We start from the raw sequence: 25,441 nt of genomic DNA, 5'->3' as shown, positions 1-25,441 counted from the left end.
TCCCTGCTGCCCCTCCTCTCACCCTCCTGCAGTTCTGCAACACCTTCAGTGGAATAACACAGGGAGAACCACAGAATCTACCCCATCGCTGTGTCACCTTTTCCCTTTTTTCCCTATCACAGCCAGACTGCTGTTGTGAATATTTTTTTTTTTAATCATTATTCTCTTTGAGAAGACTTTTCTTCACACAGAATTGGCTTGGCAACCGTGACAATGCTTTGGGAGACACGGAGCTGTTTCTCCTCTCCACAGAAGCATTCTGCCACTCCGTGTAGGTGTCGTTAAATCTGATTTCTCCCCTCACTTATCTCGGATTTGTCAGGTTCTCAACATCCTCACAGTGCTGCAGATAAACATCAGGTTTTTATCTCTGAACTGCAGCTCTCACTCGGGTGCCACCCTCATAAATCTTTGTATCAGATTCACAAGTACAAGAACATTTATTTGTAAGCACAGCTAATAAAGAAAGCGTGACCTGCTTGGGAGCACAAGGCTTTCAAATCCTAAAAAAAGGTGAAATTCTTTGCCTGCCCAGATTGGGATTTAAAGTTACCTCTTTGAAGAAATCACCAAAAAGAAACATGAAGAAACCTGAGCAGCAAAAAAGAACAGAGCCAATATAAGAGAAGCCTCAGGTTTATGCTATTATTATCTTTAGATGATCAATTTCAGAGTTTTATTTCTGGGCACCAAAAGGACTTTGGGAGCAAGGACATCCTGGAGCTGCTCCTGGCCTCTCTGAGCAAGAGAACTGCAGAACTTGCAGTGCTTAACTGGGTGGAAGAGCAGCTCTTGGCTGGCTCTGATGGTCTTGTGACAGCACAGACGATTGAGCTTTATTAGGCAAATTCATGAATGAGAGGCTGTGAATTGCTACCAGAAGGAGCAGCCAAGGAGGCTGAGCCACAGCGAGTGGGAATTTCTTGTCTGCTACACCTGGAAAATGATTTCCCCGTTCTGCCTTAGGCCTGCACCTCTAAAACTTCAATTTCTTCCCTCTTTATGACGGATGAAACACCAGAATCCTTCACTTCTGAATTCCTGCACAAAGCACTGCCAGACACCTGACTGGCACTGGGCTTTTTCATATAACACAACCATTAAAACCAGTGCTCTGAGTGTCAGCAACTGGCTCTTAGCTTTAAAAAATCCAATTCTGTTCTGTTGTCGGACAAAATAATTCCCTGGCTGGGGGAGATCAGCACTATTTGTTAGGGTACACAACTTCTTGTGGTCACCCCTTTCTGTTCCCATTATTCTTCCCACACAAATGGCTGGGAAACAATTTGTAAGGACTCCAGCATGGAGAGCATCCATGAAAACCCTTTCAAAGGAAAAAAAAAAAAAGAGGATTTAGTCAGGATCCTGAGTGTTTGGTCCATGGGGCTTCCTCAATTTTTAATTACTGTGCTGTCAGTTGAGTTGCCCCACTTTTTTGGAGTGGCCAGGATTCTGTTAAGCACAAAGCAATCGTGAGTCTCTCCTTCTCCCCCCTTGCACCTTGCTCCTCTTTTGCCACTGCTGATCTGCCACAGCCATTCTGGACCCAAAGTGGTCATTTTTAACCCAAAAATGTCTCATTCCAGAGGAAACATCACTGATGTTCCAGGGAAAAATGTGCCAGCCCTCTTAAAACAAACACATGCCAGCCAGAGTGTTCTAAAAGGACCAAAATTGGGCTCATTACCAAAGGACTGGGATTATATAATGGAGTGATCTTCTTAACATTTCCCTGAATCTGCACGTTAAAAAAACCAAAACACAAAAAAAAACCCCAAAAAAGAGGCCATCATTTGCAGCGTTGTGCTCAGTTGAATAAACTCTGTGTTTGTGCAATCTGCAAATATTGGCTCTCCACAGTTGTGGTATTTGGTTTCTCAATCCCATTACCCCCTTTAGAATAATCTTGAATTTCGAAGGTATAATTTTTTTGAGCGCACATCACGGCAATGGAATCTGTTTTCCCGTTAAAAATGGAAACAGACTGAGATTTCAGCCCCATTTGCAATCTGAGAAACGGCAGCTCCCTGCCAGAGCTGCTGCAACTTCTGCTGAGCATCCAGCAGGACGGCAGAGCCTCTCATTTCTACCTCCAGCACCCTCCAAGAAGGAGCTCCGCAGCTATAATTAATCCATTCTCCTAAAATTACGAGCAGAACTCAATCTGCCTGGCTTGCAGAGAGCCACAGGGAGCTTTTGTTGGAGAAGAAATGTGAGCCTGGGAGATAATGGGCACAGAGGTGCTGATAAAGGCAAGGTACGAGCGTGGCAGCAACAAACCTGACCCACTTCAGGGGCTGAGTGCTGAGCAGCCTCTCCTGACGTCAATGCACATTTCCCTGTCCAGCAGCAGCTCCAGCCTCCTTCAAAATAACAGTCTCTGCCTACCTGGGCTGCTGCAGACGTCAGGATGCTGCAGGCACCCGAATCTGGGGCTGGAGGACACAAAAAGAGGAGCTGGGTTTGGATTCCAAGCTGGGTTTGGGTTTCACTGCCCGGATTTCTGGCTGCACAGCAAAGAACTCTCGGAACGCTCTCAGGGAGAGCACAGGGAGCTGAAATGAGCTCAAAAGATGCCCTGAAAAAGCAGCAAATCCAAAGGAGACGTGGCCAATCCAGCTGCTTGGCTTTGGGAAGAACCAGGGAGGTTTGCCTTGCTAGTGCTAAGCTCAAATTCCACTTTAAACCCATCATGGAATTCCTCACCTTCCCCCTTCTCAATGACATTTTATCTCATTAACACCTTCAGTTTTCCTACTTACACTAAAATTTGAGGGATTTGCTCCCAACCACCTCATATCTTCTAGAAAATAAATCTATCAAAGCTCTCACCTCGAGTTCTTTACTCATCCTCTGTTTGCTGTCCGGTCAGTGAGAGAGAAAAAATCCTTTGAATTCTGCCTGTCCCCGTCCTTTTAGAGCAATATTAACACAAAACTGTTGGATTTCAGTCCAGCCTCAAGCATCAAAGGTGGAAACCTCAGAGGTAACTTTGTGCATGTTTCAGTATTTGACTAAAAACTGTTGTACTCTTGAAGAGTAAAAAGCTTCAATAAAAGCCTTGGAAGCAGCAGTATGAACCAAGAGGCCCACTGGAAGTCAAGAAGAGCTTTATCAAAGTAATTCATCAGTTCTTGTGCTGCTCTTTTCAATTCCTACTGAAATCAGAGGAAAATCCCAGTTATCAGAGCTGGGATCCTGGCTGCCTCTGTCCTTCCCCAGCCTGATAAATGAGCCATGAAGAAGATGAACGACTGGAAGAGGCTGTTCCCAGGGATCTGCACAGCACCAGATAACTCCAAAAATCCCAGATAAACTCTGTGGAGTTCGTAATCCGTCTCCTTTACAGTGAAAAAAACTCAACAACTGACTCGGCACAAATCACTACAAAGTTTCCAGCAGCCTGAACTTTCCTCCAGCTCCTTCATCAGCCAGGCTGGTGAAGCTCTTACCAGCCTGATAAAGCCTGAGATCCACGGGAGAACCATTTAATGGGTTCATTTGCACCCAGCCCACCTGTAATTAACTCTCTGCACTGGAGAAGTGGAGCAGGAGAGCAGCTGAGGCAGGGCAGAGGCAGCAGCAGCTGATGGAATCTCCTCACTCCCATTTTCAGAGCTTTTACTGGAGTCTCTGGAGAGCTCCAGCGCTGAAATTCCCGGTGACAGAGCAGCTCATGGCTCTCCTGAGATGCTCTGGAGGGAGGGGATTGTGAGCTTCTCTCAGGGGATTTGCACCCAGGGCAGGAAAACCTCTGGATGCAGGAGCTGAGACCCCCGAGGAGCTCTGGAAAACTCTGCCAGGCTGAGCTGCAGAGCTGCACACGGATGTGGAGAGGGACCAGGGGGCAAAAATGTGGCAGTGAAGGCAGGAAAGAAAGCACAGATGAACAACAGGAAGAAATTCCCTTCTTTCAGCTCAACTCCTCAGAGCAAGGGGGTGACTGGCAGCCCCCAGACTGTATTTAGGATTTTTTCAGTATCAACTGGCCTGGTGAATAAATTATCTCTCAGCCATGATTCTCCAGGTGCTCTGAGTGCCAGGAGCTGCTGGAGGGGAATTCAAGTATAAAATCAGAAATGAGAAAAGGAGAAACACCCCCCACCTGGGGAACAAAACCCCTTCACCACCCCAGAAATGCCAGGAGGGAAATAAAAAGGTAAAATAATCCAGGAATGATCAGAAATGTTTTATCATTTCAATTTTCTCAGCCTGAGAAAGGGAAATTCCCTCTCCTTCCTTCACTCCCCCTCCTGCTCCCCTGTTATTGAAGACTGAGGTCTCCTAAATCAAGGTATTCTTTATTTTACCCATTTCCAGCCTCTCTGGGCTAAAGTCAGCATGGAAGGATCTGTGGAATTGTAATGAAAATGATTTCTATTGCTAGCAACATCTGCTGTGTCTAAATTTATAATTAAAGTGAAATCATGCATGCAAAAAGGAAAAAAAAAATCAATAAGCTTCCATTTTGAGGGGATTTTTTTTAATGTTGAAAGGAGTTTATTTGATTAACTCTGTTTTAACCTGAACATCTGGCAGCTTTAAAGACACCCAAAATAAATGTCAATAACTCCAATTTCTTTCTTTTTCTGGAAGTTAATATTGGAAATTTGGATGGACTTTGACACCCACCATGAAAAAACTTGGAAAAGAAACAATCTCACAAAGGAATCTCGGGCGGCGAGAGCGAATTTCCTGAGAGGGGTTTTATTAAACAAAAAAAACCCAAAACACCACATAAAAATAAGTTTTTTCTGCATGGAGTACCTGCTATTTTGATGTTCATGTTGTTGTCCAGCAGGAGGTTCTCAGCCTTGAGGTCCCTGTGCACGATTTTCCTGCCGTGGCAATATTCCACTGCCGACAGGATCTGCCAGAACTTGCGCCGAGCCTCGGGCTCGCTCAGGCGCCCGTGGCTGGCCAGGTAATCTGGGAAACAAAATCACCACAAATCAAGAAAATCTCCTTTAGATCATTTTGGACAGCACTGACATTTCATGATTTCCCCCAAAAAAGGTTCCCAGCTGCTTAATCTCCCAGCCAACCCTCTGAAAAAATGGAGTAAAAAAGAAGTTAAAGTCAAAAAAAAATAAGGAAATTTTCCTCTGGGTGTTTTATAGCTACCTGGTCATTTCATTTCATTTCAACAGAAATAAAAGCAGCAGAACTCTACCAAGAGCTTTAAATCAGGTTGGACAGCAAGTAACAATCCTGAAACTCAGTGATATCTCACCAATAATTAGCACAAAGGAACCCAAATCAGCTTCCAGCTTGTTGTTCTCCCAGCCATCAAAAAAATGGGAAAAAAATAAGGAATTTTTTCTCTGGTGCTTCTTTTATAGCTACCTGGTCAATATTTGCACAATATTTTCATAACAGAACTCTTGGTGATCTTGGAAATAAAAGCAGCAGAAATCAAGCAAATCAGGTTTAAATGGACTCAGGCAACAAACTTGAAACTCAATGATTTCTTCCCAATAATTAGCACAAAGGAACTCAAAGCAGTTTTCAGCTCATTTTTCTCCCACTCAACTCTTCGAAAAAATGGAAAGAAAAGAGGAAATTTTTCTCTGCTCCTTCCTTTACCTGACCAATATTTCACAGCCTGGGAGCTCCAATCAGCACAAATTACACAATTCAGGATTAAATGGACTGGGCAGCAAGCAACAACACTGAAATTTAATTTCTCCCAAGTAATTAGCACAAGGGAACTCAAAGCAGTTTCCAGCTTGTTGTTCTCCCATTCAACCCTCAAAAAAAATCGGGAAAAAAGAGGAAACTTCTCTGGTCCTTCTTCTACAGCTACCTGGCCAATATTTTCACAACACAATTCATGGGGAACACTTGGAATAATTTGCTTCACCATCCTGGATGCTTCAAGCTTTAATTCCACTAAGCTTCACATCCCACTTCTCCCTCTGAAGCCTCAGCAGTGGCTGTGTGATGGCTGGAAGTATTTTTTCTTTTAATTTCTGGAAATAAAACAAGCACCCCAAAGGTGCCCATCCTGACCTCTCCCTCCACTGCGTCACAGGCAGAGAGAACATTTTGTTTCCATATTTGATTACACTGTAAAACCCAATGTCAGCCCTGAAACCAAAAACTTCCATTTATCCTCAGGAACAAAAACAAGGGGAGCAGCAGCTGTGTGAGCCTTGACAGGAGCAGCTTCCACAGCCAATTCCAGAGCTTCTCTCCAGGAGCACAAAATCAGGGAATCAGCTGCTGGGATGGGCTCAGGACTGCCTTTGACATCCCACAAAGGATGCAGTTAATGGCCAAGGAGCAGCAAATACATATAGATTTTCTAGCCAGTGATTAACATTATCTTCTCACCCAGTTGTGTAACAGCAGTGATCCCAGCAGCAGCAGCATCTTGCCCAACACAACTCCAAACCTGGCTTTGTTAGCCTGGGTTTTAGGGGATTTTTAATTCAAATATCATGGGGGCTTTGTTGGCTTTGTATTTTAGGGGGTTTTTGATTAAAATATCATTTAGAGGGCTTTGTTAACCAGTGTTTTAAGGGATTTTTAATTCAAATACCAATGAGGGGCCTTTCTTAGCCTGTGTTTTAGGGGCTTTCTGATTCAGATATCATTTAGGGGCTTTGTAACTTTGGCAATATTTTCATTTAAAGTTTTCTCTGTGGTCAAAGCCGATCTCTGGGAGCTGCTCCCACCCCACCTCACACACTCTCAGCTGGTTTCACTTGGCAAAGCACGAGAACAAACAAAAGCCTGGCAGTAAGGGGAGATCATAATATTTGCAAGCTAAATATCATTCAGGCACAGAGTGACTGACAAATCATATGATATCAAGGTGAAGTCAGATATCAAAGGCACAAACTAAATTACCCCTGAGCACCAGCCAGCTCTCTGAGCTGTTAATCCATCATTTGTTAGCAATGCAGCAAACAAGTTAATGAAGCCAAGCTGTCGTTTGCTTTTATGGCTCTGGCCTGTCAGGACTTATTTAAAGATTCCAAACCCTTCAGTGTGCTCAGAACAGGTCATTTATTCTGGGATCACCCCTCTCCCTCCTGGAGCACCAGGGCTTGGACATTAACCAGAGTGCAAACAGGGATTGGGATGGGGGCACTAAAATTTATCAAGCCACCTCTGCCTGATAAATTTTTTTGTATTTATCTCAGCCTGGTGGCACCCTCTTACAGCAGGTTTTGGGTTTTTTTTTTTTTCATGTTATTAGGAGAGAATAGAAGGCAGAAGTGATTTTACATGCACAGCCAAAGGAGCAGGATTTTTGTCCCAAGACAAAGCCGGGCTCCCCCCAGCAAAAGGACAAGAGGCAGTGGAAACCAAGTGAAACAGAGGAAATCCAATTTCAAACTAAAAGGTTTTTTAACTCTGCAAGTGCACAGAAATAATAAACCTCTAATAACAGCCCCTAAAGATCCTTCTTTACACGGAGACCAGGAGTGCATTAAAAGGTTGAACGTGGAAATATTCGCCTGCTTACCGAAAATCTCCCCGTTTTTGGCAAATTCTGTCACGAGGTACAGCATGCTTTTGGTCTCCATCACCTGTGGATGCACAAATCACACGTGAGGCCTTGGGGGAAGAGCAAAAAAAGCCAACAAACACCCAAAAAGATCCTTATTTATCTGGTTCCCTCCTAAAGCTGTGGAAGTTCTGCCTCGCACGTGGAGTTGCCACAATCTTCCAAAGTGTGCAAACAAAATAATCGAAGGTTTCACTCAGAGTGAGCAATCCTCCACTTCAAAAAGTCATCTCAAGACTTCAGGACAACAAATTCAACGTATTTTGGGTTTATTTCAATAACCTCAGAGGAACAATTCAGCATGAGCTGAACCTGTCCGTGGGCAAGACCTTTGTGAATTTGATTTTGCATTTTATTTATTAAATGAAGGCCTGAAAGTCCCAAGAACCCGCTCACAAATCAAAGCAAACCGGGGAGACAATTTGGAGGCCATCTGAAAAATAAACTCATTTATCAAATGCATTTTTAACCAGTCAATGAAGGAGTGAGCACTACACAACCATCACTCTCCCTTCAGGTGATCTTGCTGATCTTCAGACTTCATTTAAACATCCTCTGCCACTTTTGTGTGGTGTCATTCATTCAGAAAGGAACTCGGGGGAGATATTATCAAGGCAGCTGCAAATTTAACTCCTCAAGCTCCATCTCTACCTGGCACATCAATATTTTAAAGACCAAGTGCCAGTTTCTTTTACGTAAAATTAATTTAAAGCTGAACTGGTCTTAACTGGGATCTTCATCTTTATTTAACAGAACTAAGAGAGGGATAAAAAAGGGGGGGGAAAAGCCCCTCTAAGCCTACCTGGTAGAGTTTTATGATGTGTGGGTGGTCGAGCATCTTCATTATCTGCACCTCCCTGTAGATCTTCTCCAGATTCACAGCATCCAGCTGAGATTTGTCAATGATTTTTATTGCCACCTGCAGACCAACAGCAAAAATGAGGTTTAAAAACCACCCCCAACGTGCTCCTCGTGAGTTCACCCTCATAAGAAAGGGAACAACGCAGCCCCAGGTAACTGGAAGCTTTCAGAGGGGAGTTCTGAAACACAAATTCCAGGCTGAAAAATACAGCAGGGCAGCATTCAAAGTGTCAGGGGTCCCTCTAAGGGGCTGCACGGCTCTCACCCACATCAACATGTGAGAAAAACCAGGTTTTCCATGAGAAAAACCAGGTTTTCCATGAGGAAAAACCAGGTTTTCCATGAGAAAAACCAGGTTTTCCATGGAATGGAAGACGCTGAGCAGGCGAGGGAGGCCAGTGCTCTTAAATCAGCATTTGCAGTGACCAAAATCTTCCTAAAAATCTCAATGGTGCCCATTTCTGGAGTCAAGGTGACAAATCTGAGTCCCACGAAATGATATTTTAAGAGAAAAACTGTTGGCTCCACACAAATAATGCAAACACAAGAGGATCCATGTAGCTGCAGCTGTGACGTGTTTAATTAATTCATGTGCTGTTATAAAAGGGTATCTGCAGCTCATCCCTTCAGAGAAAAAAAACTCTGCAGATAAATTTATCAGTCAAACCTTGGAAACACATCTCAATTAGTTCACAAAACGCACCCTGGCCCTGCTGACCTTGTTTTCAGCCAATAAAATGCAGAGGGAAGGTAACTATAGATGCTGGGGGGACTAAAAAGCTCCAACAGAAGAGGTTTAAAATTGAAACCAAGAAGAAAGTGAAAATACAGCCCCTGCACATGCAAAGAGTAAAAATGCTAAAGAGCTCTGAATGTATAAATGGTGTTTATTCACCCTGAATGTCACTTTAGTAATGCTGAAAAAGGAGGAAACAATGTAAGCCCCACAAATGCTTCCAATTATAACAGAATTTCACAAACTATTGAACATGGGAGAGCTGCTGCACAGGAGACAGAAATCCACGGGAGGTGAACCTCATTATCTGCTCCAACACTGATTATGGGCCCACCTGAATCCACAACTAACTATTTATTGACTTCGGTTCACTCTGATTTTCCCTTCTTTAAAAGTCCCTTGTCTTTCCCCAACTCCCAGGAAATTGAGATTCTGTTGTGGGTGAATAAACTGTAAAATTTGTGCAAATTTGGGGTTGTTTTGAAGGTGCAGGATGTGCTTTCACAGAGCTGAGTTATCCAAAACAAACAAAAAGTTGTTTTTTTTGTTTTTTTTTTTTTTGTTTTCCCAAAAGAGAGGTGTGGGACTTTTTTTTTAAACGTCCAAAATTTTGAGCAAAACAGTTTTATCAATATAAACAATACAAAATTATAGTAATTCTGATATATACAGCCATTAAAAACAACCAAAAGAAGTTCAGAATTTCCAATTTCAATAATCCTGAGTTATTCCACAGCCTTTTTTCTTCAAAACACAGAGCTGAGAAGCAGAAGGGAACAGTGATGCTCAAGGTGGCAAAACCTGAAAAATTCCAGGTCATTTTTTGGAAGTTTCTGTGTTTTAAATGATGAAGAGACTGCTCTAAACAATGAAAATCCAACGTGGATCACCTGCCTCTTCTCCTATTTCTTACCTCTTCCTTTTATTCCTGTTCCTTCTATGGAACTTACACTTTATTTCAAGTATAAAACTTGATAATAAAAGATGCAAATAATCACTGATGAGCTGCACCATTTATGCTGTAACCACAGGGACAGTTCTGAGCACAGCTCCACCACTAATCAAGAATATCTTGAGCTGCAAACTAATGGAGAACGAGCTGCTTTTCCAGTTTAAATAGATTTTTTAGCTCACAAACCTCACTGCATTACATCAAACCATGCTTTTGTCTTACGATGTGGAGTTTTTGGGGCTATTAAAAAGTTGCTGTTGAGCGCAGAAAATAAAAACCTACTCGAAGGAAAAAGCCCCTTGCTCTTTGCAAGCCTTGCACAACTTCAAGTGTGCATGAAATGTGTCCATAAATTGTATAAACTATAGGAGAGGCAGCAGCTGCCACCTCTGCTCCTCCACTCAAATGCAGATTAAATACCTCAGTTCATTCTGCATCTTCATCTTGCCAGGACCAGGGAAGATTTTAGAGAAGAACCACTTGAAAATGCTTAAAATCCAGCAAAGTCTTCGCAAGGATGTGAGGAGGAACGGGGAATTCAGCAGCTCCTTTTTGTCCATGAGCTCAGCTGTGTCTTGATGACAGGAAAAGGGATGTAATTCTTAGAGGAGGAGAAGCTCCTTCAAGCCATGGAGCAGTTTCCTATCTGAAAAGTGTGTTTTGTTCCTAAACATGCAGCCTGCCAGCAACTACTGGCAACAGCTCGAAGCAAACAACAGCAACAAGAAAAAAAATCCCAAATTTCAATATATAATGTCAGCACATCCTTCATCTGACAAGGAAAACCGAAAGGGAATCCTCTGCCTTCCCTGATCTCGCCCTGTCACCAGTTTTTGCTGCTTAAGGAGTTACAATCCAAGATATTTTTGCAGCTTTCGTGGTTTCTTCTCATTTAAAAACACAAGGAACTGCACAAGTTTCCTTCCCTCTTCCACTCAAGGCCCAGGGAACGGGAGTTTGCTCAATCCTCCCCTGACATTTGGGAATTGCAGCTGCCAAGGAGTGAGGATGAAAAGCTTGTCGAGAAAAGATGAAAGTTCTGCTCCTTAGCCACTCCAACTGTCCTTTTTCATTGTTTTTCTTTTATTCATTTAATTCTCCAAAGGAAAAACAAAGGCAAAAAGCAAACACCAAAACCAAAACCACAACACAACCTCCCGCTACAAGTTCACATTCAAACAGAGCTTTGTCCCTGCAGGTTACAGAAATTCAGATTTGTTCATCCAGTGCATTCTTAAAATAGATAAAGTGCATTAAAATTAACAAATAGAGCTTCCTGCAGTCTGGAAAAACTCGGTATTTTGTTGTGTAGCACAGGGAGCTGCTGTCTCTGCTGGAGTTACTCACTTTGCAAATACCTGAGCACACCTGAACTGGTGCCACAGATCAAATCAGGGGCTGGAGGGTTATTTTCCATCATTTTTTTCAAGAGAAAAATACAAATTCCCTGTAACAGCAGCCAGGTGAAAGCACATCTGGGATCCACAGGGACATCCAGGTTTTATTTTCACCTGGGGAGCAGCCAGCGGAGTTCCTCAGCAGGGGATTAATCCTTAGAGGGGTTTAATTAAGGATTTCAGGGGTGGATTCCTAAATTCCCTGCTTTTTCCAAGAAGCACCTTCACCTATCCCAAACCTTTTCCTTATTACATCCCCATCCTATTCCACAGGAAGCAAATCTCCATCTTCTCCAGCTTGACGCTTCCAATTATTTCTGTTCTCTCCCCTCCTCTTCCCCAGGAAAATCTCAGCTCATTTCCACGCCTCATTAGCAGGAGCTGCCCTGGGATCACAGGATTTGGATAAAGAAAGGAGTGTGGCAGGAAAAAGCCACGTGGCTTTCACTCAAATGGCACCAAACACCCAAACAAGCCAAGTAAAGTTGGCTTCAGCCTCCCCTGGGTGGACTGGCAGCAAAAAGGGGTCAGGCAGCACCTCTAGCCCTACATATCTTTATTAATCCCCCCTTTTTTCCCAACTTTCACACTTCTGTTTGGTTGGTTAGAATTTCAGGGCTGCATTAATTCAAGTTCTGACTTTGTTTGCAGGCACACAATTTATGGCAACAATTTTATCTTCTTATCCTTGTAGTCTTTCCAGAAAAAGGATGGATTGTACACAATCCATAAGTGCTGAATTCCGGGTAATAAGAGCCCATCTTCTTTTTTTTTTTTTTTAATTTGATGGTTATTGGCTAGGCAGAGCTGTGTTAAAAAAAAAAAAAAATCAAGTATTTTTAAAGGTCAAAATTATATAAAACACAATTTCCAAATGCCAGTGCTAGAAAAGCCCAACAACAGGTTCTGAACATAAAGGGTCCAGATCAGGAGATTCAGGAGAAACTTTGACAAGGATTCCTTTTAAAATAGGTTTTTTCAGCAAGTCCCAGCAGCATCACAGCATCCTCCTGTAGCACAGACCTGAGGGTGCACCAGCACAGCTTTTCCAGGACCTAAAAACTGAATATTCTTCCACTGGAACTTAAGCAACGGTTTAGAACAAACTTGAAATATGAAAACCCTTCAGTGTGGAGTCATTAACCAGCAGGATTTCCACTTGGTGTGTTCAGGGATCCAACAATCAGGTGAGCTGCTCCAAACTGGAAGTGCTTATTCCAAAGAGTATTTGGCTGGAATTAATTTCCTCTGACATCACCAGAAGTGATCTTAACAGGGTTCCCCTTCCTTAAAGATTGTGTAAGTACTTCCAGCAATCAACTCAGCAATTCATTTCCAGAAAAACACTCTTGCATCTCCCACTGCAGAAGTCAGAGCTGACTCAAAAAATCAAAGACCTTGACAAAAAACCTCCAGCACAGGCAAATTTGCTGTAAAAATCCCACAGAAAATAAAAAGGCTGTAGGCTGGACAGAAAAGCTGGCTAAAAAAAAAATAATAAAAAATATCAAGCCTAACAGAATTCAGCAATTCCTCAGGACACAGATGAAAGAATCATCCAGGAATCAGGGAGCTTTTAAGCTCTGTGTTTTCTGTAACCTTTGTTATTTCGAACAATGCTGAACAAACACGCTTACTAAAACGACAATAAAAACGGAGATTAAAGTTTTCATCTCCATCACAAAGCCTGCCAAAGAAATGAGGGCTGAAGAGCGAATGACAACCGAGTATCTTCAAGTGGAGCATTTGCAATTCTGGCACATGGCACCAAACTTGGAAAGGGAACATTGGCACTGCTTGGCTCTTCAGCAAGAGCAAGGAAGAGCTCAAAAAGAATCGAGTTTATTATGAACTTGAGAAATAAGGCAAGAGGAGAACTTTCCTTCAGTCTCTGGGATGCAAAGCTCATCAATCACGGCGTGGCCAGAGCCCTGTCAGCACCAGGGGTTTGCTCTCCCTAACTGAGCTCCAGATTTCAGGGCATTTTCCCGTTCCTGTAAGGAATGATTTTCCCACACAAGCCCACGGCAGTGAATAACTGCGGGCCTGTGCAGTCTGCACTTCGGGCAGTATTTTAATGACTTTTGGCAGGTACAGAGCAGCGCAGGAACCTCTTCTTCAAGTCAACAATGAAAGCGACCAGAAGAGAGGCTTACAAAAAGCTCACCTCTAGGTGTAGCAACTAAAACTACCTAAAACAACACAGAAGAGGAAGCTGATCCTTCAGAGCCATTACTCTCATCAGATACCTCCTTTTTGTTGGTTTTTTTTTTTTCTTTTTTCTTTTTTTTCTTTAAAGTGAACACGACTAGGCAGACTGACAATCATTTCTGTTTTAGGTAAAGCAGCAGGTATTAACAATAATCACCGGGTAATACACGGGGGCGGTTAAACAAAGAGGCTAAAAATGGTTGGATTTGGTGAACTTGCAGGATGCTGTGCTGAAGAATTCAGCGCACACACACACACACACACACACACACACACAAGTTCCTCTGCTGAAACAGATAACCCAGCATTGCCCAGGTCAGGAACCCTTAAATATCCAGAGTATGACGGCAGGCACAGCACAAGGTCTGACCCTTCCCTGGGAGCAGAAAGTGCTGCTCGAGCAGCACCGGAGCATCCTTGGGGTGCCACCCCGGCAGCGATGCCACCCCGGCAGCAATGCCACCATCCCCGGGGGTGCCACCCCGGCAGCGATGCCACCATCCCGGGGGTGCCATCCTGGAGGTGGCATCTTTGGGGTGGCATCCTGGCGGTGACACTCCGCGGGTGACATCCTCGGCCATCCCCCCCGCGGCCTCGGAGGCGTTCTCCTGCCCTTCCCAGCAGGATGGAGCGGGAGAAGCCCCCAGGCCAGCGGCCGGGGCTGCCGCCGCTCCGAGCCCGCGGTCCGTAGCCCCGCCGTGTCCCCGCGGGAGGTGCCGGAAGGGACAAAGGCGGCTCGGAGCGCGCTCGGGAGCCCCGGCACCGCGCGGCCCCCGCGGCCCCGCCGCCCCCCGGGCGCGCCCCCCGCGCCGTGCCCACCTCGCTGCGGGTGATGCGGTGCCGCGCCAGCTTCACCACGGCGAAGTTGCCCTTGCCCAGCGTGCCCTCGATGTCGTAGAAGCCGACGCGGACGGGCCCGAGCCCGCGGGGCAGCAGCGCCGGGGGCCGCCGGGGCTCGGCCATCACCATGCTGGGCTCGGGGGGCGGCGGCGGCGGCTCCGGGTCTCGGCTCCGCGCGGCGCCCCCGGGGCCGCGCCGCCCCCTCCGCCACCGACCGGCGTCACCGCGCGCGTCACCGCGGGCGGGGCCTCGCCATGGCAACGGGGCACGGCCCGCCCCGCGCGCCGCCGGTGCGGGGACACCGGGACCCCGCGGGGACAGCGCCAGCAGCCCCGGGGGGACACCGCGGGACCCTGCGGGGACAGCGCCAGCAACCCCGGGGGGACACCGGCACCCCGCGGGGACAGCGCCACTGCCACCAACCCTGGGGGACCCCGCGGGGACAGTGCCCCCAGCCCCGGGGGACACCGCGGGACCAGCGCTGTGTCCCCACGGTGCGGCTGGGAAGGCACCGGAGTGTCCCCTGGCAGAGGCATGTCACCTGGGGCAGGTGGCACAGGAGCACGCCCAGCTGCTTTGGGGTGTCTGCAAGCCCCGGGCAGCGCTGTCACCCTCCAAGGGAAGAAGTTCCGGCTCGCCCTAGGGCAGAACTGGTTTGGTTTTATTCATTTATGGCTGTTGCTCCTCATCCTGTCTCAGTGAACAGAACCTTGGAGATGTTTACATGCCTTGGTGACATCTCAGGCTTCTCTAAGCTAAACGTGCCCAGCTCATTTTTGGATAGAGAGGAGAGGAAGCCCCCGGTGTCTGTCCAGCCCCAGGCATTTGAATAACGCCCTTAAATAACTTCTGTGATGTCCTGAAGTGGGCAGGCAGATGGACAGGGGGATTTTTGCAGGTCCTTTCTCAGTGAATCGTTGTTCTATTTCCTGCACATTTGGAAAGGCAGCTTTGGAAGCTCTGCTGGGCCCTCTGACTTGAAATGATCTGAGGGTCATCAGAGCTGAGAATGTGTGAAAAAATTTAAGGCCCTTTCTGCTGAATTTCCTTTTCAGTGCTAAGTTCACTGATTCTGCTTTAGGTGTGTGCTTAACATTTTAAAATTCCACGTTTGTTTCAGCAATCTTTGCTCTCCCAGCTCATGCCTGTCCCTCCTCCTCAGGCTGGAGGACTGGTACCTTTCTGACATTTGGGAACCAGGAATCAACCCTGGGATCTTTGCTGAATTCCCCTGACCAAACAAGGCCTGTCCCAAAGCACGAGCCTGTTGAATCAGCAACAGCCACAGAGCTTTCTGAACACACAGAGTGGACACAAACAGCTCGAAACAGAGCCTGGACAAAAAAAAAGGCAAACCAAAAAAACAAAACAACCCAAAAAAAAAAAAGAAGAGTGGAAGAATGCAAGGAACAAAGTTGTGCTGTTCTTTCCCTTTTTAGACAGGTTTTACACGTAAAGCTGCCTCATCCTTGTGAAAAGTTACTTTTGTTCGGTGTCAAGCGGCGATGACTGTTCTGCAGAGGGAGCTGAAGATCTCTGTGCAGAAATGAATGCTTGTCCTTCACTGCTGATGAGATTCCTCCAAGGAGTGACATTTTGGGATGACGCTGCTGGCTCGGGCTGCCATGGAGAATAAGGGAGCTGTTGCTGCTCTATTTATCCCCTGCAGAAGTTCTGGCAGTGAGTAACTGATGGCTCGGGTTAGTCAGACATCCACCCTTTCAGTGATTGATGGGTACGTGAGCGAGCCTTCCAGAATCCTCTTTGAATAGCAAATGGTGTCATCCCGAGCTGCCACTTGCCAAATTTCACTCCTCTTTCACCTTTTCTTCGCATCCAAACTCGGAGTGTCAAAAGTTACTTTTTCCCTACAGAATGTTACCTAACACTCCTTCTCAGTCACGTCATTCTAAAGGAAGTTTTTAGCCTTAAAACTCATTTGCTTCCTGCCCTGCTTCAAGCCTCAGCCCGGTGCAAAATGAATTATTAAGTCAGATTTTGGTGCTCGGAAGAGAAAACTTCTACAGAAGAGCCACCACAAAGCCGGAAAGTTCAGCTCACAAAAAAAACCACGGCTTAGAAAGGCTGAGAGAGGAACTGCACCCGCAAAAAAACATCATTTGCCGGGCAGCTTTCAGAGCCTTTTGATGGTTTTTGCTCTGCTCCAAGGAAAGGGATTCAAACTCCTCCCAAATCCCGGGGCTGAGCAGCTTTTTCCAGGGCACCAACGTGGAGCGCACATGCCCTCGTGTGGTCGCTGCTCCCGCACATCCTCCCGCAGCTGGGATGCCCCAAAGGAGCTGTCAGAGGGAGGAATTTATAAATTTTCCTCTCCTCAAGAATTCCCAGCACATTCAGGTCACTGCCTGAGTCCAACGGGCAGCTCCAGAGGTCGGACCACGCACTTGGCTGCCAAAATGTGGCTTTACACACCTAAACTCCAGCATCTGATGAGTTTTCCCCCTCATTTTCCTGTTTTTCAGTGCCTAAAAGATGCTCAATAGCTGCCAAAAAGAAAAAAAAAAATTAAGGAGACCAAGAATAAAAGATTAAAAGTGGACAGACTTTTCCTTGATTTGCATTGATTATTGTATTAGAAATTCCAGATATTGCGAGTGCTCAGCCCTGACCACTCTCCTGTAACAGGATTTTGCTTTTCAGGAGAAACTGTTGCCCAATCGATGCTGTTTTCAAAACAATCAGAAGATTATTTCTTTTTTAAAGGGATTTCTCCTTTCAGGGTTTTATTTGCACCACGTCCTGGTGGAGGAACAGCCACTGTGCCACTGCAGAGCCAGAGCCACAGCACCTGGGACATTTAGGAAGTGAGAAGCAGCTGTGACAACTGAAATATTTCAGTGTTTGCAGCAGTCAGCAACAGCTCAGAGATTTAAAAACTTCTTCCTGCCTGTTGTGGCAGAATAGATTCATGGCTATGCCTGCACTCTAATTGTTTCAGCCACATTTAAAACACCTTTTTTGCCAAACCTTTGTTTCCTCCCAGCTTATGAATTGTTTTCTTTTCATTTTCCTATTTATTTATTTACATGCAACGGAGAACAGCAGACTTTCAGGCAACTAAAACACATTTTAGGTGTTTCATAGCCTTGTTTCTGCAGCCAGAAAATCACCTGCAGAACAAAAGGTGTGAAATATTTGTGCTCCTGCCTGGCACTCTTTGGTTGCTTGGTCATTCCCCCTCCACTGCTTGGTCCCTGTCCCTTCCAGCAGAGAGAGGGAGAGAATTGCAGGAGTAAAAATGAGAAAACTCATGGGTTGAGATAAAGAAATTTAATATAGGCACGGTGAAGATTGCACACAGAAGCAAAGCAAACCGAGGGATTCATTTCCCACTTCCCACTGTTGAGCATCTCCAGGAAAGCAGGGCTCCATCACACATTACAGGTAACTTTTAGCACCTTTGAGGAGGAGGAGGTCTATAAATAAATAAGGATTTTGGATTGTCCTTCAGTTTCAGGGCGTATCTTTGGTACAAAAAGGAATTGAGGGTATTAACAAGCCATTCCTGGTGCAAAGGGGGCTTGGTACAAAGCAAAATCTGTACATTCCTTTCAGTTTGGGATCTTTAAAAACCCCTATTCTTGCAGAAAATAGAAGAATAAGGGGACAATGCAAAACCAGGACAAACACCACACATATCATTATTAAATAAGTGCACAGAGAGGGCAAATAAACTCGTGTCGATACTCAAAATCCAAATTCCAGTGGAGATTTTGGGTCCATTTCCTCAATATCCATAAATCTCATTGTCCACCCAGGTGGACTCCTTGCTCCTGCCCACACGGTCCCCGCAGAGCTCGTAGATGTCGTTGGTGACAAAGCCACTCTCTGTGCTGGCCAGTGTCACCAGGCCACTGCTGGAGGTGTCCTCGGGGTCCCTGCAGGGGCTCTCCAGCCCCTCCTGGGCACGGAAGGATGAATTCTTCGTGCCAGGTCTGGCCCCAGCCAGGTCAGCCTCGGATTGCTTGTGGATGACTCTGTAAATGTCCAGCTTGGGGCTGTCCCTGCTGGGCTGTGGCAGCCAGGCCCCGTCACCCTTCGGGGTCACATCCACCAGCTCCTGTCTCCTTGGGAGGGCAGGGCAAAAGGGGAAAGCCATAAAATGCTTTGGGCACAGAGGAAAACACAAACCAACAGCAGAACTCTGGCAGTAATTCGGAGGTGAGCCTTTAAGCTGGGCTCAGGACATTCCTTATTCCAGCCACTCCAGGCTGCTCTCCTGGAAAATCCCATGGCAGGAACTACTCAGGGACACTCTGGGCTGCCAGCTCAGATGCTGGGGCAGCAAAACTCCCCCTGACACTCCCAAAACCCCAGCCAGCACTCCCCCCCAGGGCTGCTGTGCACACAGGGAAAGCAAGGAGAGGATGATGGTAAACATTATTTGCTCCAAATTGTTATCCTTTTATTTCTATTGCTGCATTTTTTCCCTTTGGAAGGGGAGCTTCTGAAAATTCAAAGCTTTAATAAGAAAAGGGTTAACACATCAAAATCATAATCTTGGTGACTTTATTTCCTGCCAGCTACGTCTGTGGATGCAAGAAAAGGATATAATGGGATTTAATTAGAATTTTACTTCACAATTAACACAGCCTGGAGCATCAACATCACTTTTTCAGCATTTCTTTGGCTGCAGACACTCCTGCCCAGAGCTTTTTACAGGATGGTGAAATTAGCTGTAAACAGGACAAGGTGTCACTGTTTATTTCTGACACAAAAATGCCACTCACCTCTTCACCAGCAGCCAAAAGCAGGAGATGCTTGTGACAGCCACCAGGAGAAGCAGCACAGGAATGCTGGAAATGAGGATGTAGGCAAGGCTCTGAACAGGTTCTGGGGGTAAAGATTAATCAGGGTCATAAGAAGAAATTAATTGCAAGTTTTGCATAGTTAATCACAGATGTACAAACAAAACTTTCACAGCTGAGCCACTCAGAAGTGATTTAATAAAAGTTGCTTTTTCACACCCAAAATACTTTGCACAGCTTTGGATTTTGAACATTTTTACCGCCAGAGCAAACTCTTTATTTTCTCCTGGGAAATACTTGAGGGAAGTTTGGGGTTTTTTTCCCCCACACAGGCTGTTTTCTATATCCAACCTTCCACATTTTGAGTCAAACCCTTGAAATGAGGTTTTGAGAGCACAACTTACCTTTGGCTCCCACAGCTGTTCCATTGGCACCTTTCCTCCAGCGTTCCTCTGGGAATTCTGGCTTCCAGGGCTCTGTTGCCACAGCTGGAAAGAAGCAGCTTCACTAACACTGCAGATGTTTTTTGTTTTTTTTTTTTTAAATAACAAAAAGCAAGGCTGAGAGGAGATTGAAGAAGTTGAGAGCTGCAAAGATGTGTGAGGTGTGAGGGACTCTTGTACTTCAATCCCTGCAGCATCACCAAATTCTTTCCCTGCAGGATGAAGCAGCACAGGGAAAGTGCAAACTGCAGGGGAGCTTCTTGCTCAGGATGTTTTTTGATGGTTTTTGGGTGTCCTTGACAGTGAATGTCAGAGTATTTTCCACTGGAAGTCAGCAATTATTAAAAAAAAAAATCCCAAACAAATATATCCAGCTCACCTCTTCGGGAATTGTCTATTGGAGCTTTAGTTGGCTTCTCTGAAAGGAAAGAGAAACGCAGAATTTCCTCATGAGTGAAACTCACAATTTCCAACCTGAGCTGTTCTTCCTCAACCTGAGACCTCAAACCCTTCACAAAAACCCCCAGGGAATTTATGTGAACCACAAGCAGCTACAGAGAGGACACACTGGGATTTTTTTCCCCATTTTCAGCATAAATTTAAAGCTCTCCCTGTCCCACCAGCGAAGCTGAGGAAGGGTTTCCCCATCAGCCACTGTACCCCTCATTCCCTCCCCTGGGGGACTGAGTTTTAAATCCCACAGAGATTCATTACCCAGGGAATATTTGCAGATGAAGTTGTTTTTCATGTTGCATCTGTCATCGTTCCACTGGAACATGTAGGGGCCTCCCACTCCTGGTGGGGCGGAGGGTTGGTGGTAGAGCACCACGCACACCTCGCCCCCGCACGACGGCTCGTCCACGTACCAATTCCTGGGCAAATACAGGGAAAAAAAAAACACTTTCCAGCAGCTTGGAGGGGAAAAAAATCCGAGTTAAAAGGGTTATGGCACAGTCCACACTTTCAGTGGGGAAAATGGAATAAAATGCAATTATTTGTTCTTTTAATTCAGATTTTTCAAATGCTGCGAGCAAGGTGTTCAACAAATATTGATGAGAAAAGGGCTGAGCGCCTCAGAATCACCCTTCCCTCCTTCCTGTCCCAGTCAGCACTACCAAAAGATCTCAACTAGCACAATTAACAGATTTTTGTCACTATTTTTTATAATTATTTTTTAAAATAAATTTATTTTTTAAATGTAGTGGCAATGTTAGGAATGAACATGGAGACGGTGGAATAAACCAGAAAGGAGGATTCCATCCTGGTCCCTGGGTACGTCTTTAGGAATGTGGGTTTGGAATTCACTATTTTCTTGTAGACAAAATTCTTTCATGAACATTAAAGTGGCTCAAAATGAGCTGCAGTTGTGTAGGGAAAGTCCAAGTTCTGAGCTCTCACTGAGCCTTGCCGAGGGGTTTCTCCACACCATTTCAGACCTGTGCAAAATCATCATTTTTGCTCTCTTGGACTCAGTGCCTGCAAAATTTTGGCACCTATTCAATGAAAAAAAAATGAAAAATCTGAAGCAGAACCTGGCTTCCTCTGTCAGAAATGCACCAGCACAGTCTTGCAGATAATTTTTCTGTTGTTTTCTAAGAATAAACCTTACCACCAGACACCTGAGCCGCTTTTCCAAGCGGTGCACAGGAAGGAGGTAGCGCTGCAATATCACTGTTAATGAGAAGATATTTTATGCAAATTACTCAGAAAACCACCTCTAAAAGTCTCCTGATTTTTCCAATTGTTCAATCCCCAGGGATTCTGGAACCAGCAATGTTCTGCCTGCCAAGGATTTGCTGCGAGCTGATCCACAGGACATAAATAATTCCAGCTATCCCAAGGTATTCAGCATGGGAGAACACCCATTCCAAGCCGTGTTTTTCCAACCATTCCAGTGCTTTATTCCTCCCTCACTTCCTTCCTCCCCTGGTGTTTTCCTTGGCTTTATCATTCAGCATAAATAACTGTGTCTCACCAATGGAAGGCAGGAAAGCTGGGCCTGTTTCTTAGCAGCAGATTGTGGTTCCAGCTTCCCATCATCCACCCCCAATATCTGAACCACGGCAGAGACTTTAAGATATCAAATAATACTAAGATCAGTTTTCATTTGTTCATTTCTGAGTGACTGAAATGCCTTATGGGCTCCCAGAGCAAAGAGGTCACAGTTCCAAGGTGTTTTTACACCAATTCCAAGGTGTTTTTACATGGCTGATATAAAGATGCAAATTTGCTTTAACGTTGTTGCTTTTATAATTTAATTAAAACAAATCCTGTTGTTCCTTAAGGACAGGAGGCAGAAATCTAAAAAGTGCTGTGAAGACTTTAGTTTTCCATGTCTGCAATAAATCCTGCAGCTCTAATATTTTGCTGTCTCACAGGAAAAAGCGTTATTTCTTCAATAAGGGAATAGCATTTTTCATTTTTCAGGACATCAGGTATAAACTTCAGGGGATCTGCAGCGCAGGCATCTTCAGGTCATTGGTAGCTGCCTAATCAGAGATTTTTAAGGCCACACCACTTGTTCTTTCCCATCTTTTCAGCCCCCAAAAATGATCAATTTAGGCTGAAGCAGGCACTCAACATGGAGCAAGGCCAGGAGGGTGATTTGTGCACCGGGATGGGAGCACAAGGAACATCACTGCTTGGATTCATTGCACAAAATTATTCCTAAAGGCACTGCCAGTCCCACAGAGCCACTCCCAGGTACCCACCGAAATTTGGATGAGCTCCCGTCTGACCAGGAATAGAAGCTGTGGCACTCTGTGCTGTTGTCCTCCTCCTCCTTCCTCCTCCTAAGCCCTATCCAGAAGTCCCCATCAGAAGCCAGGAGGCTCCTGATAAATGATTCAATCAGTCTCTGCTCTGCTGGGCTCTCGATGCTGACTAAATGTCCCCCATCAGCTCTGCAGGCCAGGTGAGCTTCTTCATAGCTGGTTCTGCGGGAGGCATCATGGAAATAAACGATTTTGTAGCAGGGTTTCTGCGTGCCACGCCTGCAAACCGTCTGTCCTGCAGGGAGGGAGAGGAAACTCTTACAGGAACGGTGCTAAACGGGACCAAAATTAAGGCTAAAACATCAATTTGGATGAGTTTTGTGCTGTTTCTATGGAAAACACAACACAGGTAAAAGTCTCTTGTGGTACTGGGCTGGCAAATGGCATCTCCAAAATTTTCTCGCTGCATCTCACAATTGAGGTTGGTCCTTTCATGACCTGCTCTTCTCAGCTCCCTCGTGATTTTTCTGGGATTTGCAGATCCTGAGAGTTCTTCCCAAAAAACAGCTCAGAGCAAGCTGATACATGCAACATTTTAAAAAACAAAGCTCCCTTGCAAGGGTTCAAAGAGGCTTTTTAAAATGTTGATTATTTTTAAGGAGTTAAATGGTCAAAATTAGATTTGATATAAGCAGAGATAGCAAGAATTTCTCTTGTGTGTTACATGCAATAGTTTAATGGATACTGCAGTGCCATAGAATATTTTGGGTTGGAAAGGACCTTAAAACCATCTCATTCCACCCCCTGCCATGGGGACACTTCCCACTGTCCCAGGCTGCTCCGAGCCCTGTCCAGCCTGGCCCTGGACACTTCCAGGGATGGGACATCCACAACTTCTCTGGCCAAGCAGGACCTCACCACCCTCGCAGGGAACAACTTCTCATTTACACCCAGCCTCAAACTCTTTCATTTTCCGGTGTCTGGACTGAGGATCACAAGATGAGTTCCCACAGCCCAATTTCCAGCTCTGCTCTGTGCTCTGCCTGCCCAGGGAGTAAACAATGTCTGTTTTCAGGCTGTCACAAGCCAAGGACTGTCTCATGCAGAAGCAGCCGAGCTTATTTTGGTTCCGAGGGAAGATCAAAGTGAAAAGACACATCATCCAAAATGATGCACTTGTGTGTTTTTTTCAGCAGAGCAGTCCCAATATTTAGACTGTGGAAACAAACAGTTTTGTTTTGCTCAGTAAATATTTCTTTGCAGGCACAATCTGCTAACCTACATGTTTTTTACAGAAGGAAAACATTCAGCAGCATTTGTGGTGTGCTTGGAACAAATGGGATAACACAAGGCCAGGTCATTATAAACCCTGCCATGGGATATTTGCTGGCTTTGCTTTATCCCTTTGTATTGGTCACTGTAGGAGTGGGACTTTAAACACCTTTCACATTGGAATTTTTCAGCAGTTAAATAGCCAGAAGTGGAGTTTGCTAATATTTTGCACAGGGATTACAATAGGAGCAGGATTTTTACTACAACAGCACTATTAAAACATACATTTCTACCATAGCCTGTGTTTCTCTTGGGAATTTGACATTCAGAGAAAAAGACAAAGCCCCTTACCTCTTCTGAGGGAAATGTCCACTGCTGTTGGGAGAGGCAAAAGGAAAACACAGACAGCAGAGTTTCATTAAAAATCTGCAACTCTCTAGAAACAGTGCCACAAAAACTGCAGCCTTTGCTGATACACAAAAACATTTTTTCCTCATTTACAAAAAGAGGAAGAAAGTCTCTGCCTTATCAGCCAAACTTGCCATTACTTTCAGCTAAGGAAAAGCTGGAATTGATTCCTGGCCGGACTTCACCGCTCGTTCGTGTCCCGAGCTCAGTTTAGGACACTGAATGTGCGGCTCTGAGCAAGGCTGAAAGGATTCCTTGTGTTTCTGCCTCATCCTCACTCGGGATCTGCCCCAGAGCCCAGCCAGCTCCCCAGGGCGGGGCGGCGGGGAAAATCAGCCGGAAAAGTTGGAAAAGACCTCCAGAACGATGGAACCCAGCCTTCCCCCGGCACTACCGCCAAGCGAGAGCATCCCTGCCCATGTCGCGACAGCCGCCCGCGCATCCCGACCCTCCCACCGACTCCGGCGGGGCCGGAGGGATCTCTCCGGGATAGGGAGGATCCCCACACGATCTCTCAGCGATCCCAAGCGATCCCCGGCGATCCCGAGCCCCTCTTACCGCTGAGCAGCCGCGCCCCCGCCGCGCAGCCCAGCGCGGCCGCGCACAGCGCTGCTGCCGCCAGCATCGCTCCTCCGGGCCCGGGACAGCTCCTCCTTCCTTCCCTCCTTCCTTCCCTCCTTCCTTCCCTCCTTCCTTCCCTGCCTCCTCCTCCTCCTCGGGCCGCGGGTTCTCTCAGCCCCGGCACGGCGGAGCCGGCAGAGCCCCGGGGCCGAGCGCTTCTCCCCGGCCGCTGCTCCCCGGAGCGCGCTCCGAGCCCCGCATCCCTCCGCCCGCATCCCCCATCCCCGTTTATATCCCAAACCCATCCCCGCCCACCCGGAGCCACCCACGGGCGGATCCATCCCCGCGCTGGAGAGTTTGGATCTTTTTTTGGAGAGGTTCTTCATTCGCTTTCCCGGATTTGGATTCTCTGTGGAGGAGCGGGATGAGCTTTGTTGTTCCCTGCAGGTCAAGCCAAACTCTGACCTCTTTTATCCATCCCAATCCCAATTTTCTAAATCTAAATATTCATTATTCCAGAATATATCATCTACATATTCATATTATTTATTATATTTATATTATATATTCTCTCTTCTATTCATATATTCCAGAATATATAAGTCATATTCTGGAAGGGATCACCAAATCCAACTCTGAGAAATCCCGGGACTGATTCCAAAATCTCAGCGTTTTCAGCACATGATGCTAAAATTCCTGAGGAAGGGAGAACACAGCACGGGAGTTCTGTTTCCCACATGGAATTCCGGTGGCTGGGA

At 45.8% G+C, this 25,441-nt stretch overlaps 2 protein-coding genes across 6 annotated transcripts in view; both read right to left on the bottom strand.

Moving 5' to 3' along the window:
* Positions 1 to 14,678, bottom strand: part of SIK2 (salt inducible kinase 2) — a 31,548-nt gene extending 16,870 nt beyond the window's left edge. For 3 of the 4 annotated variants that reach the window (XM_005531113.3, XM_014259859.2, XM_014259860.2), the window contains exons 1-4: positions 14,496 to 14,678; positions 8,322 to 8,438; positions 7,478 to 7,541; positions 4,768 to 4,929 (exon numbers count right to left, since the gene is read on the bottom strand). In XM_005531113.3, coding sequence (XP_005531170.2) covers positions 4,768 to 4,929; positions 7,478 to 7,541; positions 8,322 to 8,438; positions 14,496 to 14,645 — 493 coding nt within the window. In that variant the 5' untranslated portion in view covers positions 14,646 to 14,678. Of the gene's footprint in view, positions 1 to 4,767; positions 4,930 to 7,477; positions 7,542 to 8,321; positions 8,439 to 10,488; positions 10,642 to 14,495 lie in introns of those variants that run through there. The other variant, XM_014259861.2, reaches the window with a different exon arrangement.
* A 3,114-nt stretch (positions 14,679 to 17,792) lies between these two features.
* Positions 17,793 to 24,878, bottom strand: LAYN (layilin). 2 transcript variants are annotated; one of them, XM_088066915.1, is made up of 8 exons: positions 24,681 to 24,878; positions 24,066 to 24,089; positions 22,440 to 22,737; positions 20,443 to 20,600; positions 20,108 to 20,146; positions 19,690 to 19,773; positions 19,268 to 19,370; positions 17,793 to 18,604 (listed from the first exon to the last, which is right to left on the bottom strand). In XM_088066915.1, exons 1-8 carry the CDS (start codon positions 24,745 to 24,747, stop codon positions 18,265 to 18,267), a joined length of 1,113 nt encoding a protein of 370 aa, XP_087923041.1. In that variant the 5' UTR covers positions 24,748 to 24,878; the 3' UTR covers positions 17,793 to 18,264. The 2 variants fall into 2 exon arrangements, with proteins under 2 accessions (XP_087923041.1, XP_005531169.1); XM_005531112.3 differs by lacking the exon at positions 24,066 to 24,089 and having other exon boundaries at positions 24,681 to 24,875.
* Positions 24,879 to 25,441: the final 563 nt, after the last annotated feature.

This window comes from Pseudopodoces humilis, chromosome 25 (assembly GCF_049639895.1).
Source record: "Pseudopodoces humilis isolate 2021_Gansu_Grassland_sample_001 chromosome 25, ASM4963989v1, whole genome shotgun sequence".
Lineage (NCBI taxonomy): Eukaryota > Metazoa > Chordata > Aves > Passeriformes > Paridae > Pseudopodoces > Pseudopodoces humilis.
This window is presented reverse-complemented; position numbering and strand designations above follow the sequence as displayed.